The sequence below is a fragment of the Canis lupus genome, chromosome 1 (genome assembly GCF_003254725.2).
Source record: "Canis lupus dingo isolate Sandy chromosome 1, ASM325472v2, whole genome shotgun sequence".
In the NCBI taxonomy this organism is placed as follows: Eukaryota; Metazoa; Chordata; class Mammalia; order Carnivora; family Canidae; genus Canis; species Canis lupus.
Window position 1 is genome coordinate 107,584,694 of NC_064243.1, and position 12,635 is coordinate 107,597,328.

Sequence of the window (12,635 nt, forward strand, 5' to 3'; positions counted from 1 at the left end):
GCGCGGCCTTCGGCCACGCCCCTCGGGCCCTAGGCCACGTGGTGGGAGAGGACTGGGGCGCGGGGAAGCCAAACAGGATGGCACCGCGGGGGAGGGCTGGGGATCTGCCTGCGAGGGCTGGCGGACAGTAACCGGGGGACAGAATTCGGGGGCAAATTATCCCAGTGTAGAATTGCCGAGGCGCTGTGGCCCAGGGACCGGAGTTGGGGGGACTCAACAGAAGCAAGACTTTGGTATCACAGTAATCCAGATGCAGGAGTTGGGGGAGCTCTGGCCAGAGAAGGTTTTGGGGCCACAGTGCCTGAGGAGTTCAGCATAGGGGCCACTGATGCAGGTTTGAATTGCTAGGGATTAGAGGGATCTTGATGCACTGTAATTAGCTGCCCCTCCAGGGTCCTGTAGTTGCAGAGACACACCTGACGGGGCATAACCAGGTAACCCTGTTCTAGGGGCTGTTCTTAGAGGCTCACTGATGGGTTGGGGAATTAAAATTTTTCGGGCCTCACTGATGGAGCTGGAAGGAGGCATGGTGAACCGTGTTGTTGTATCTTAAAAATTTATATATATATATATATATATATATATTTTTTTTTTAAGATTTTATTTAGTTAAGAGAGAGTGAGTGCAGGCAGGGGAAGAGGGAGGGACATGCAAACTCCGTGCTGAGCGCAGAGCCAGAAACAGCGGGGCTGATCCCAGAACCCTGAGCTCACGACCTGAGCTGAAATCGAGAGACGGAGGATTAATTAAACTACTGAGCCACCCAGGCGCCCCTATTTGTTTTAGATATTTATTTATGAGAGAGAGCGCATGCGCGTGTGCGAGCCTGGTAATGGAGCAGAAGGGGAGGGAGAGGCAGAGAATCCCAAACTGACTTCGTGCTTGTGCGGAGCTGGGTGTCAGGATCCTGAGATCATTACCTGAGTGGAAACCAAGAGTCCCACGCCTAAGGGACTGAACCACCCAGCTGCCCCATGTGTGTTTTATCTCTTCAGAAGTTACAAAGATGGGGCGCCTGGGTGGCTCAGCGATGGTTGAGCATCTGCCTTCAGATCAGGGCGTGATCCCGGGGTCCGGGGATCGAGTCCCACCCACATCGGGATCCCTGCATGGAGCCTGCTTCTGCCTCTGTCTCTGCCTCTCTCTCACGAATAAATAAATAAAATCTTTAAGAAAAGTTACAAAGAATATACCTACGTTTTCTCCTTGGAAAGAAAAACTGTGTTCAAACAGGGATTGACTGCAACCCCTTCATCCAGCCCTACCTGCTGGTACTCTCTTCAGGGGCCTTTTTCCAAAGTCCTTTCCCTTTTCATGTACATGACATGTGCACCCACTGACATTACAGCGAGTGCTTTGCCTCATCACCAAAGGGATGAAGGCATGCGGAGGTTCCTGTTCCTGGCCTTTCAGTTCTTACCTGGTTAGCGTTCCGTGACAGTACCCATTAAAATGCATTTTTGAACTTTTTTTTTTTTTTCATTTTTAAAAAAACTTGATGCAATGTCTGGCACAGCACTAGTGTGGCTGGAACAGAATCTGGGTGGGGGGTGGGGAGGAGGGTGCATGTCCATGCACTCCCCTTGGCCCCGCGGATTCCAGCGCATGCGCCCTCTAGCCGGGCCCAGCTCCCCGACAGGCGCCCTAGAACTGAGGGGAAGAGGGGGAGGACGGAACCGACCCGCCTTGGGGTGTAAGGCAAGCGGCCCTCCCGCGGGAGGGGGCGTGAGCGGGGCGGGGCCGGAACTTCTTTTTTCCGAGCCGCGCCGCGGGCGGGCACAGTTACCCGCCGCACCGACCATGGCCGCAGCCGCGCTGGGGCAGGTGGGTTCGCGGCCCGGGGCTGGGAGGTAGGGGGTGGGGAGGCTGCGGAGACAGACCCACTTCCGGGCGGACCACTAGCTCCCGGCCCGGTCCGGCGCCGCGCCCCGGTGCTCGGGTTCCGCTGCAGGGCGCCGAGCAGGAGGGACCACTTGGAGAGGAGCACGAGGCTCCGAGGGCGAGGGTGGTGAAGGGAGGAGGAGGTGGGGAGGGGTCGCCTACGGGAGGAACGAGGGAAGCCCTGAGGAGGGTGCAGCGTGGGCCAGACGCCGGGCTGGGTGGTGGTGGTGGGGAGGGGGTGGCCGGGAAGGGAATCGCCAGTCTGTGGGAGTGCAGGGAGCAGACGCCCCGAGCCTCTCGCACGGGGGTGGGACGAAGGCATAGATCGCAGGGTCGGACTGGGAATTGGAGCCAAGGCCCCAGTTTTCTTCGAACTAAAACTCAAGATACGTGTAATGCTGCCTCTTATCTGGAACCTCTTATCTGAGGCTGTGCATCAGAATGAGAAGCAATTTGAGCCAGTTTCCCTCTGTCCCAGGTGGCAAGTGCTCCCGGCAGGTGTTGGGAGGGTCCGTTCTTACCCGTAAGAGGTCCACCAGCAGAGTTTGGGAGGCTATGATTTTAGGGAACAGTCTCTGCCTGAGAGAAGAAACAGTAACCACTCAGAGAAGGGATCTTTGCAAACCCTGATAGTTGCAACATAACCTCCGGGAAAAGTGTCTTTCCCCCAATCACTTCTTCACCTCACCCTGTCCTGGGACACCTACCCCAGCCTGATGGAGAACAGGGCAGATTTTTTTTCTTCTTCTTCTTTTCGGAGTCTTGGTGACTGAGGCTGAGCTCTGACTGGGACGATCTGGGCTTTGATGGCGACACTTCTGGACTGCGGTGTGAAAGCCCTGCACTGGGGCAGGGACAGCTTGAGGTTGTGATGGTGGAGATCCTCTCCAGCTGCCCTAGGGAAGTCTTGGTCTGTAATGGGAGAGCCATGGGCTCTCCCAGGACAGCTCTGCATGCGATGGGATCGATCCTGGGCCATGACCAGGACAGTTTGGGGCTGTGATAGGGACAGCCCCTGGCTGAGACAAAGCACTGCATTATGAGGAGGACCCTTCCTGGGCTGTGATATGGGGCAGCCCTGAAGCATGAAGGACAGTACTGAGCTGTGACACACAGCCCTGGGCTTTGATGGTGACATTCCTGGGATGTGCTGAGAGGACAGTCCTGGATTGGTCTGGAGACAGTCCTAGGCTGTAATGAGACATGGGGGAAGGGAGGCTCCATCCTCCCCCACCCCCAGTCTGTGCCGCTCCTCCCCCCCTCCTCTAGCCCTTCCTCCTTTCTTAATTCAGCCCCAGTCTTTCACACTCTATGTCCCAAAAGCCCATCTACCATCCTTTGGGCCCACTGCCCATGGCTTGGGGTGTCAGATGATGGAGCACTCGCCCTGAGCTGAGGTAGGCCCCTACAGAAGTGCCCTGGAAGGATGAAGGCAGCTTCTCTCCGGGCAATGGGGTCTTGATGGCCAGTGCAGATGTGCAACTGGCTCCTTCTCTCTGCCCTGTGGATGTGTTTTTCTGCCTCTCCCTTCTCTATCTCCTGGAAATATTCTGTCTCTAAGCATCACGGAGACAGTTTCTCTCCAGGTGTTCGCGTCTCTTATCTTTCCTCATTTCTCCAGGTTTCCTTTCACTTTGTGCTGTCACCTGAAGTCTGGTCTTTGTCTATTTATTTTTTCCTCCCTTGGCCTCTCTGTATCTCACCCTTGGTATTGTTCTGGATTTCTTCAGACTTGACTTCATGTGAGTTTGTCTCCCTGTCTCTCCTTATGATCATATCTATTTAGGCAACTTGTGTTCTTGATTTCTGTTCTCAGTTTTGTTTCTATTTCTTTTTTTTTTTTTTTTTTTCTTGTAAGTAATCTCTTCCCCAAACGCAGGGCTCTAACTCAGGACCCTGAGACCAAGAGTCACCTGCTTGTCCAATTAAGCCAGCCGGGCACCCCCTCAGTTTTGTTTTCTATTTCTAGGTCTATTTTTTTTTCTCCTTCTTGCTTTTTACCTATTTTATTTTATTTTATTTTATTTTTTATTTTTACTTTTTTTCCACTCTCACTGCTTCTGAGGGCTTCTCTCCTGCCCAGAGACTGGCTGTCTCCCCCCTGGGTGTCTATCCTGTCCATGCTGTGGCTGTCCTGTTCCTCTCTGGGACAAAGCATAGTCACCGACTTGTGTGGGCTACACAGCGCCACCTAGAGGCCATGCCGCAGACCCACACCCTGATCAGCCCGGAAGCCCTTGGGCCCCACACTAGCCAGGACCACTCCTCAGTCCTTGAGACCGGCGGACCCCATCTCCCCATGACTCACCTACTGACCAGTGACTACTGCCATTCACCTTCGTTCTCACCGATCCATGTCCGCTCACCCAGCTCACAGGGACGGAGCACGCTACGCTGTTGTGTCTGCACCAACCTCATGACCCAATTGCTTTCCTGCCAGGCTGGGAAAAGGCATTGTGAGATCAGAGAATGCTGGGGAGAGGCCACCCTGATGGACACAGATCTGCTCTCCCTCATTTGTCTCAGGCAGGACCACAAATGTTTATCTGAGCAGTGTCTCTGTCCATGACGAGGACAGCCCCCCAGGTCCATGTGGCTCCCTCTCAGCCCTGGGATCTGAAGGGAAATGGAATCACTGGTGTCCAAGGTATAGGGTTGAGGGCTTAGATAATCTGAGCCCAGCTGGTCTAATATCCTGAAAGAATAAGGACTTGGACTCCTGGGTGAGGAGGAGCTTGAGGTCTGGACTCCTGGATCTGAGGGAGAAGAGGCTGGGGTCCCGGACCTCCTGGGTTTGAGGGAAGAGGGCCTGGGAGTCTGGACTTCTGGGTCTGAGGGAGGAGGGGGCTGGGGGGCTGGACTTCTGGGTCTGAGGGAAAAGGGGGCTGGGGGGCTGGACTTCTGGGTCTGAGGGAAGAGGGGGCTGGGGGTCTGGACTCCTGGGTCTGAGGGAGGAGGAGCTGGGGCCCCCTGGACTCCTGGGTCTGAGGGAAGAGGGGGGGCTAGGGGCCCAGCTTCTGGTTTCTGGGGAAGGATGGCCTATAAGTTCGTCACTTATCTAACTCCTGTCAGGATTTGGGGCCCCCAGAGAGGCCTTCACTTACCTGTGTGCTCTCCCCCCGCCATCTTCTGTCTGAGCTAATCTCAGGGTCTCGGCCAAAGTTCCCAGGTGTGGGAGGTGCCTGTGTTTGACTTTGCCCTGGCATGGAGGGGATGTGAGCTGATTCAGCTCTTTCTGGGGATTGCCCTTACGAGGCCTGGGAGGAGCCGTGGCCTCCTGCAGGATTCCCTCCCATCATGAACTGACCCAGACGGGAGCTGACTTGTCCAGGGCTACATGCTCTCTCTAGAACACACTGGGCCCGGGCAGAGCAGCCCAAGTGCAGGAGGTGGCAAGGCAGGCACCGGGGTCCCCTGCTCTCACCATCTTTCTTACTTCTGTCCCCACCCCCAGATTTGGGCCCGAAAACTCCTGCCTGTCTCTTGGCTTCTGTGTGGCCCCAGAAGATATGCCTCATCAAACTTCAAGGTGAATGGAAAAGAATATACTTTTGGATCTCGAGGTGGGGGCTGGAGGCCAGGACTCTTAGGTGTGAGGAAGAGGCTGGCAGTCAGATTTGGGCATCTCCAAAAGGGGCCAGAGTCCAAAGGTTATGGCGGTTGGCAGTGGGGTCCTATTAGCCAGAAGTCTGTGGGAGAGATTTGGTACTGCATATCCCAGAAGCCTCTGGGGCTACAGGTCTGTCTTCTCCATAGGTCTTTGCCCCAGAGGTTCATGGGAGTTGTAGTTTTTTCAGTTTGAGATTGAGACCAAATTTCAGGATACCTGGGACCCCTGTCTTTCCTCAGGCTGCAGACCTGCAGCTGGAAATGACGAAGGAACCTCATCAGAAGCCTGACCCCAGCAAGCCCCTGGTGTTTGGGAAGACATTCACCGACCACATGCTGGTGGTGGAGTGGAAGGAGGAGACGGGCTGGGGTCAGCCCCGAATCCAGCCTTTCCAGAATCTCACACTGCACCCAGCCTGCTCCGGCCTCCACTACTCGATGCAGGCATGGTGACCAACCTCTCTCCCCGTCCCTCTGCATCTCTTCCCTCTTGCCGTGTCTTGTGCCAGGTCCACCACCCTGGGTTTGCTCTCTGTGTGTTTCTTCTTGCTCAGCCTGTGTTTTCTGAGGTCTCTCGCGTCCCAGGCCCTGTGCTGGGTGATGCCAGGGTCCCCAGTGAAGAGCAGACCCAGTTCTTCCACTCGAAAACCCTGTGTTTTGGTTATAGCCAGATGTGATCCAAGTGTAGGAAGACCCCTTCCCAGATGTGATCCGAGTGTAGGAAGACCCCTTCCTAGATGCGATCCGAGTGTAGGAAGACCCCTTTGGGTGGGTGGAGACCTGAGTTGGAACCAGGCCCGGCGTAGTGGGGGGAGGCAGAAGGACCCAAGAGATTCAGGGACAGGAAGGACTAGCAGGGTAGACAGGAGCTGGGAAGGGAAGGCTGAGCATGGCGCCCAGAGGTTTGGCCAGGTGATCAGGTAGGTCACTGGGCTGTCCCCTATGGGGACGCAGAAGAAGATCGGCTTTGCAGGACTTGGTGCCTTTAAGGAAGGTGCCTTTATCTGCCTTTAAGGAAGATATCCAGGAGACATTCAGTTTATGGCTTAAAGCGATGGCTGAAAGCAGAGTCTTCCTGAGGAAGCTTTAGTGGTGACAAGAATTTGGATGAACATATTTCAGCCCTAGTAGCCAGTTTGTGAAGTCAGCTCAGGAGGCTGAGATAAGAGGTGCCAGATCTTGTGAGGCCTGGAAGGCCAAGGTCAACAACAGGCTGGGGATGTGGATCAACATTGTTGTTGTTGCTGCTGTAGTTGTTTTGTACTTTAAAAAATGTTTTGGGGCACCTGCCTGGCTCAGTCATTGATCTCGGGGTCATGAGTTGGAGCCCCATCTGGGGTGTAGAGATAACTTAAAAGAATTTTTTTTAAGTTTTTATGATGGGAAATATATTTTTTTAAGATTTTATTTATTTATTTGACAGAGAGAGAAAGAGCACAAGCAGGGGAGCAGCAGGCAGAGGGAGAGGGAGAAGCAGGCTCCCTGTGGAGCAGGGAACCTGACATGAGGCTCAGTCCCAGGACCCAGGCTCATGATCTGAGCCAATGGCAGACGTTTAACCGACTGAGCCACCCAGGTGCCCCTAAGATGGGAAATTTAATTTTTTTTTAAAATTTATTTATTTATTCCTGAGAGACACAGAGAGGCAGAGACAGACAGAGGGAGAAGCAGGCTCCCTGCAGGGAGCCCCATGTAGGACTTGATCTGGGGACCACGGGATCATGCCCTGAGCCAAACAAAGGCAGATGCTCAACTGCTGAGCCGCCCAGGAGGCGTCCTTAAGATGGGAAATTTCAAACATAAAAAAAGAATGATATATAAGCTCCCTTACCACCCTGCTTCATCAGCTAGCACCTGTCACCCTTTTGTTTGGTCTGGACTCCCATCATCATGCCCCTTTCTGCAAGATTTTGAAGCAAATCAGGGACTTTGCATTCTTTTCTTTTCTTTTTTTTTTGTAAAGATTTCATTTATTTATTCATGAGAGACACAGGCAGAGGCAGAGAGGGAAGCAGGCTCCATGCAGGGAGCCCGATGTGGGATTCGATCCGGGTCTCTAGGATCATGCCCTGGGCTGAAGTCAGAGGCTCAACCGTTGCGCTACCCAGGTGCCCCAGGGACTTTGCATTCTTTCATCCATAGTGGTTTGTTTTTCTTTTTTAAGATTTTATTTATTGGGACGCCTGGGTGGCTCAGTGGTTGGGCGGTTGCCTTTGGCTTGGGTCCTGATCCCCGGATCCAGGATCAAGTCCCGCATAGGGCTCCTGTGGGGAGCCTGCTTCCCCCTCTGCCTGTGGCTCTAACTCTCTCTTTCTCTCTGCGTCTCTCATGAATCTATCTTATTTATTCATTCATGAGAGACACAGAGGCAGAGATGTAGGTAGAGAGAGAAGCAGGTTCCTTGCAGGAATCCTAATGCAGGACTCGATCCCAGAACCCTGGGATCACAACCTGAGCCAAAAGCAGACGCTCAACTACTGAGCCATGCAGGCACCTTGTAGGGGTTTCAGTGCTTCTCAAGAGCACAAGGATTCTCTACAAAACAGAACTTGCACACCATTGATGTTCCTGAGAAACCGTAGCAGTAACACGGAAGGGGTTCGAGCAGGGTGCTCTCTTGGCACCTGTCTCTGGGTCTCCAGCTGCTTCTGGTCTCCCTTCCTGTGTGTCTTCCCCTTTTCTCCCTCTCTGAGCTCCGTGGGTTAGTGTCTCCTGGGATCCATCTCTGCATCTGTGTCTGAACCCTTGTGTATCAGGCATCGTGCTGGGATCTCTATGTGTCCCATGTCTCCCTGAGGTGGTCTCAGCTCAGTCACCCTCCCACCTGTCCCCACAGCTCTTCGAGGGCATGAAGGCGTTCAAGGGCAGCGACCAGCGGGTGCGCCTCTTCCGACCCTGGCTCAACATGGACCGGATGCTGCACTCAGCCTTGCGCCTCTGCCTGCCGGTAGGTGCCCTGGCTGGCTCCCGGGAGGAGGGGGCCAGGCAGGTGGGGCAGCACCCTGACTCATGAGAATCCTGCCCAGAGTTTTGACAAGGTCGAGCTGCTTGAGTGTATCCGCCGGCTTGTGGAAGTGGACAAAGACTGGGTTCCTGAGGGCAAGGATACCAGCCTCTACGTGCGGCCTGTGCTCATTGGGAACGAGGTGAGCCTGACTCCAGGGTGGGGTTGAGAGGGGAGGTCCTGAACCAAAGGGCTGGGAACTCCAGGGGAGAGGAAGAGAGGGGCTGGGGGCCTGGATTCCTGCGTCCCTAATGTCCCCCTCTGCCCACCACAGCCCTCCCTAGGTGTCACCCAATCCACGCAAGCTCTCCTGTTTGTCATTCTCTGCCCCGTGGGTGCATACTTTCCCGGAGATGCCATGGACCCCGTGTCCCTCCTGGCCGACCCAGCGTTTATCCGGGCCTGGGTGGGTGGGGTCGGTGACTACAAGCTGGGGGGGTAAGTAGTCCCTCCCCCAACCCTACAGGTCCAGTACACTGCATGTCCCAGACACTGGGTGTCCATTTGTGGCTTTGGATATCAGTTGTCCTTCCCTCTCATCTCACACGATTGGGGACAGCTCTGCTTGTCCGTTGGGATTGGATGTTGTTGACACTGTGGTGGAACGCTTGAGGGGAGAGGGTCTGTGCTAAGCACTGTGGACAAATCAGCTCAGAATTTGATTGGTTGAAAGTTGGTGGAGAGACTAGAATTGATGTTTACACTTAGTCCAGGTAACCTCCCCCAAACATCAGGCGCCCCCACCTCCCCAGCCCCACGTGCAGCTCTCATCACCCCCTGGGCCTCCAGTGATCATCATCCTACATGTGGACTTTTCTGTACATCTGTGGCCAGGGACCTCAGCTCTCCAGGGCCGGGTGGGTCCCCCACAAGGTGACCGAGGCAGCAGGCAGGGAAAGGGTTAGGGGGTGTGAGGATTCAGGTCCTTTCCATGCACATATATTGTAAGGTCTCCTGAGGGTCAGGCCCTATGCTGGGTGAAGCTGGGGACACAGATGATTCGGGTCCAGGCCCTGCCTTCCAGGGGTTCCCAGACTGGTGGGAGCCCCAGGATCTGGAGCAGCACATGCTGGGGCACTGTAAAAGTTCCCCAGACAGGGCAGTGCCCCCCTCAACTGAGTCCAAGGAAGGAGACCATTTCCTGGTTAACCGTGTTGCTCTCCACCAGGAATTATGGGCCCACAGTACTTGTGCAGCAAGAGGCGAAGAAGAGGGGCTGTGAACAGGTCCTCTGGCTGTACGGGCCGGACCACCAGCTCACCGAGGTGGGCACCATGAACATCTTCATCTACTGGACCCATGAGGATGGGGGTGAGCCCTCCCATGACCCTCACCCGGGCCCTGGTGGGAGTGGGTATATCAGAACTCTCGGGGGTTGGGGTGGGTTTGGGTGGCTCCTGAGATGGGAAGGTGCGCCTGAGGGCGTGAGGTCATGCCACTAATGCCTCATACTTGACCCAGTGCTGGAACTGGTGACCCCCTCACTGGATGGTGTCATTCTGCCCGGAGTAGTCAGACAGAGTCTACTGGACCTGGCAAGGACCTGGGTGAGGGCGCTGTGTCTTTGGGTGGCTGGGATGATGGGGTGCTGCTGTGTTGGAGGCCTGCATTTCAAGGCTCCCAGAGGGGGCTGTGGCATACTAGCAGATCTCTGCCCCTTCTCTCTGGGGGATCTGTCTCCTCAGGTCTCCTTGTCACTGTTCTCAGGGAGGGAGAGGCAGGACTCTGCGGCAAGGGGTGCCTCTGGGTCATGTGTATTGCTCCCTCAGGGTGAGTTCCGAGTCGTTGAGCGTAAGGTCACAATGAAGGAGTTGTTGCGGGCGCTGGAAGAGGGACGGGTTCGGGAAGTCTTTGGCTCAGGCACAGCTTGCCAGGTCTGCCCTGTGCACCAGATCCTGTACCAAGGCAAGGTGAGATGGGGCTGCCATTGGTGACGGGGGAGAAGAAGGGGGTTCTGGTCGTCATGGCACTGTCTTTTCCAGCATTTGCGCATTCCCACCATGGAAAATGGGCCCGAGCTTATCCTCCGCTTCCTGAAGGAGCTGAAGGAGATCCAGGTGAGGTGCACTGGCGGAGAAGTGGGTTGGATGTTTGTTCCCCAGGGAAGTTCACGTCCCATGAGCCTCTGGACTGGGAGCCCTCCTCCCCTGCAGACCCAGGAGCCAGTAATGGCAATAAGGGCCCTTGTATGAGCCTCTGTGGCCTTCAATACTCCTTGGGGCTACATGACCCATTCCTGGGAGCGTCTAAAACACTGACTTGAGGATTCCCCTTCCCTCCCTCTCTGTGGCTCCTGTGTGCCCTTGCAGTGGGGACCCCTTCCCAGGGACCCCTGGGGCTTCGGGCCCGTGTTCTGGCTGCAGAAACCCGGCACAGAGCCCCTGGAGCACCTGGCTTTTGCTTTGGCTGTTTACAAGACTGCCCAGCGGTATTTACTCTTATAAGCCCCTAGATGGGTTTGCATTCATCTCGGCAGAGATGGCTTTGCTGAGAGCCTCTGGGCTCCTTCCTTGGCACTCAACCTAGAACTGCCTTTCCTGTGTGCTTCTGTCAAGTCCTGTGCATCGGGACCCTGAACACCACCACCCCTCACTACTTGGGACTTAGCTGCAAACGGATTATTTTTTAGCCCCAGAGCCTTCCAGGCTTTACAGTAACTCTTTGCAGAACTACGTCTCTCTTAAGCTTCTGCGCCAAGTCTCCTTTAAACCTCTGAGCCAACCGGGCTACGGTTCCTCCTCCCTCCGGCTTCGGCCAGCTTCCGGGAAGTGGACTACATTTCCCATGAGGCCCCGGGGCGCAACTCCGCCACCATTTCGCCGGAGACGCCCCAGGGCTTTCTGGGACTTGCAGTTGGCTTTCCTCTCATGCCTCGCCTCCCTTGTCCCGCAGTACGGAACAAGAGCCCACGACTGGATGCTCCCGGTATGACAGCGCCCTGCCCTACCTCTCCTCGGACCCACCCTCCCGTAGCATCCAGCCCTCGCCGGACCCTCCCCTCCCTACCGATGACTCACCTGAAGTGCAATATGAAATATAAAAGGCCGGGGGCTGCCGGGACGCCTGGGTCTCTGGCGCCCCCACATGGCCTCTACACTCCCAAAGCCATAAGGGCCGGACCCAGAGCATCTAGGCCCCTCGCCCCGCCTCTCAGACCTTGGTGGGGGATCTGGGCTCCCCGCTGCTCCGTGTCTGGGGGCCAAGGATGCCCTTTGGCCCCCCCGACTCCACATCTCTCCGTTCTCAGGCCGGATCTCCCGGTGCTGCTTTGATTTTTTTTTTTTTCTCCTGCTGCAATTTTGAAATAAATGCCAAAGAACAAGCCATGAGCTGTGATCTCCAGTGATTCAACTTAGGGACTCTAGGGTCTTAACAGGGAATCCCTGTCCTGGGCTCTTTTCATTTTCTAAGACCCAGCAATCCAAGCTCCCAGAGACCTGGCGATCTCTGACATGGGAGATTTTTTTCCACCTCATCATACGCTGAGTTTAGCCTCTTGCGGTGACTAACCCATGCCTCCTCTACTTCCCCATCCTTGGGACAGCCCCAGTCTCCAGCCCTGGCTGTCTCCTCCGCTGTATCCTCTGGCCCTCCATCAGCTCAGTTCTTGTCTTCTCCTACCTGGATCCCCGCCCCACCTAACCCGCTCTCTGCATCCAGTTTGGCTCTCAAAGGGTCTTGTATACACAGAGCTGCCTGTGCTCACTGTCTTCTAAGGGCTTCCTAGCACCCACAGCCAATAGTGCAGATAGCAGGCCCTGGCGGGTGTGGACTGAGGTAGGATACTCTATCCTTGGGAGGGTGAACCTCAGAAATCTATAAAGTATAGTCCCCATATACTATGTCATGCTTTTGTATCCCAATCTTGGCTCTTTCGCACATGCACTTTAATAATTATGTGTAGGTGTAGAGAGCCAGACATTAGGACCAGCCTGATGTAGGAAAATGTTGGGGAAATGTTTTATTACACCATGGGGACAAGACCCGTGGACAGAAAGAGCTGCCCTGGGGTCATGAGCAGTGGCCCATTAATACTGTCAAGCTGGGAGGAGGTTAGGGACAGCATAGCCTCCCAGGTATTTTGGAAGCAAGGTTTCGAGGACCACTTCCTGGGGGCTAGCTATTGTTGGGAAAGGGTCAT

The 12,635-nt window shown here is 55.1% G+C and overlaps 1 protein-coding gene and 1 long non-coding RNA gene across 8 annotated transcripts; one reads left to right on the forward strand and one right to left on the reverse strand.

Annotated features, from left to right (window-relative positions):
• Positions 1 to 565: 565 nt before the first annotated feature.
• LOC112645187 (uncharacterized) lies at positions 566 to 5,338 on the reverse strand. Of its 3 annotated transcripts, none has more exons than XR_007402200.1 (5): positions 4,986 to 5,141; positions 4,190 to 4,322; positions 2,589 to 2,777; positions 2,403 to 2,460; positions 566 to 721 (listed from the first exon to the last, which is right to left on the reverse strand). It is a non-coding gene; the product is annotated as an uncharacterized LOC112645187 (long non-coding RNA). The 3 variants fall into 3 exon arrangements; XR_004813027.2 differs by lacking the exon at positions 566 to 721 and adding an exon at positions 777 to 920 and having other exon boundaries at positions 2,589 to 3,072; positions 4,986 to 5,338; XR_007402191.1 differs by lacking the exon at positions 566 to 721 and adding an exon at positions 777 to 920.
• Positions 1,615 to 11,818, forward strand: BCAT2 (branched chain amino acid transaminase 2). Of its 5 annotated transcripts, none has more exons than XM_025424358.3 (11): positions 1,640 to 1,824; positions 5,336 to 5,410; positions 5,731 to 5,934; positions 8,327 to 8,437; positions 8,517 to 8,636; positions 8,769 to 8,932; positions 9,663 to 9,805; positions 9,956 to 10,041; positions 10,264 to 10,404; positions 10,477 to 10,551; positions 11,387 to 11,818. In XM_025424358.3, the coding sequence occupies exons 1-11, from the start codon at positions 1,801 to 1,803 to the stop codon at positions 11,423 to 11,425; spliced, it is 1,182 nt and encodes a 393-aa protein (XP_025280143.1). In that variant the 5' UTR covers positions 1,640 to 1,800; the 3' UTR covers positions 11,426 to 11,818. The 5 variants fall into 5 exon arrangements, with proteins under 5 accessions (XP_048949860.1, XP_025280143.1, XP_048949862.1 ...); XM_049093904.1 differs by lacking the exon at positions 1,640 to 1,824 and adding an exon at positions 4,362 to 4,528; XM_049093903.1 differs by lacking the exon at positions 5,731 to 5,934 and having other exon boundaries at positions 1,615 to 1,824.
• The last annotated feature ends 817 nt before the right edge of the window (positions 11,819 to 12,635 follow it).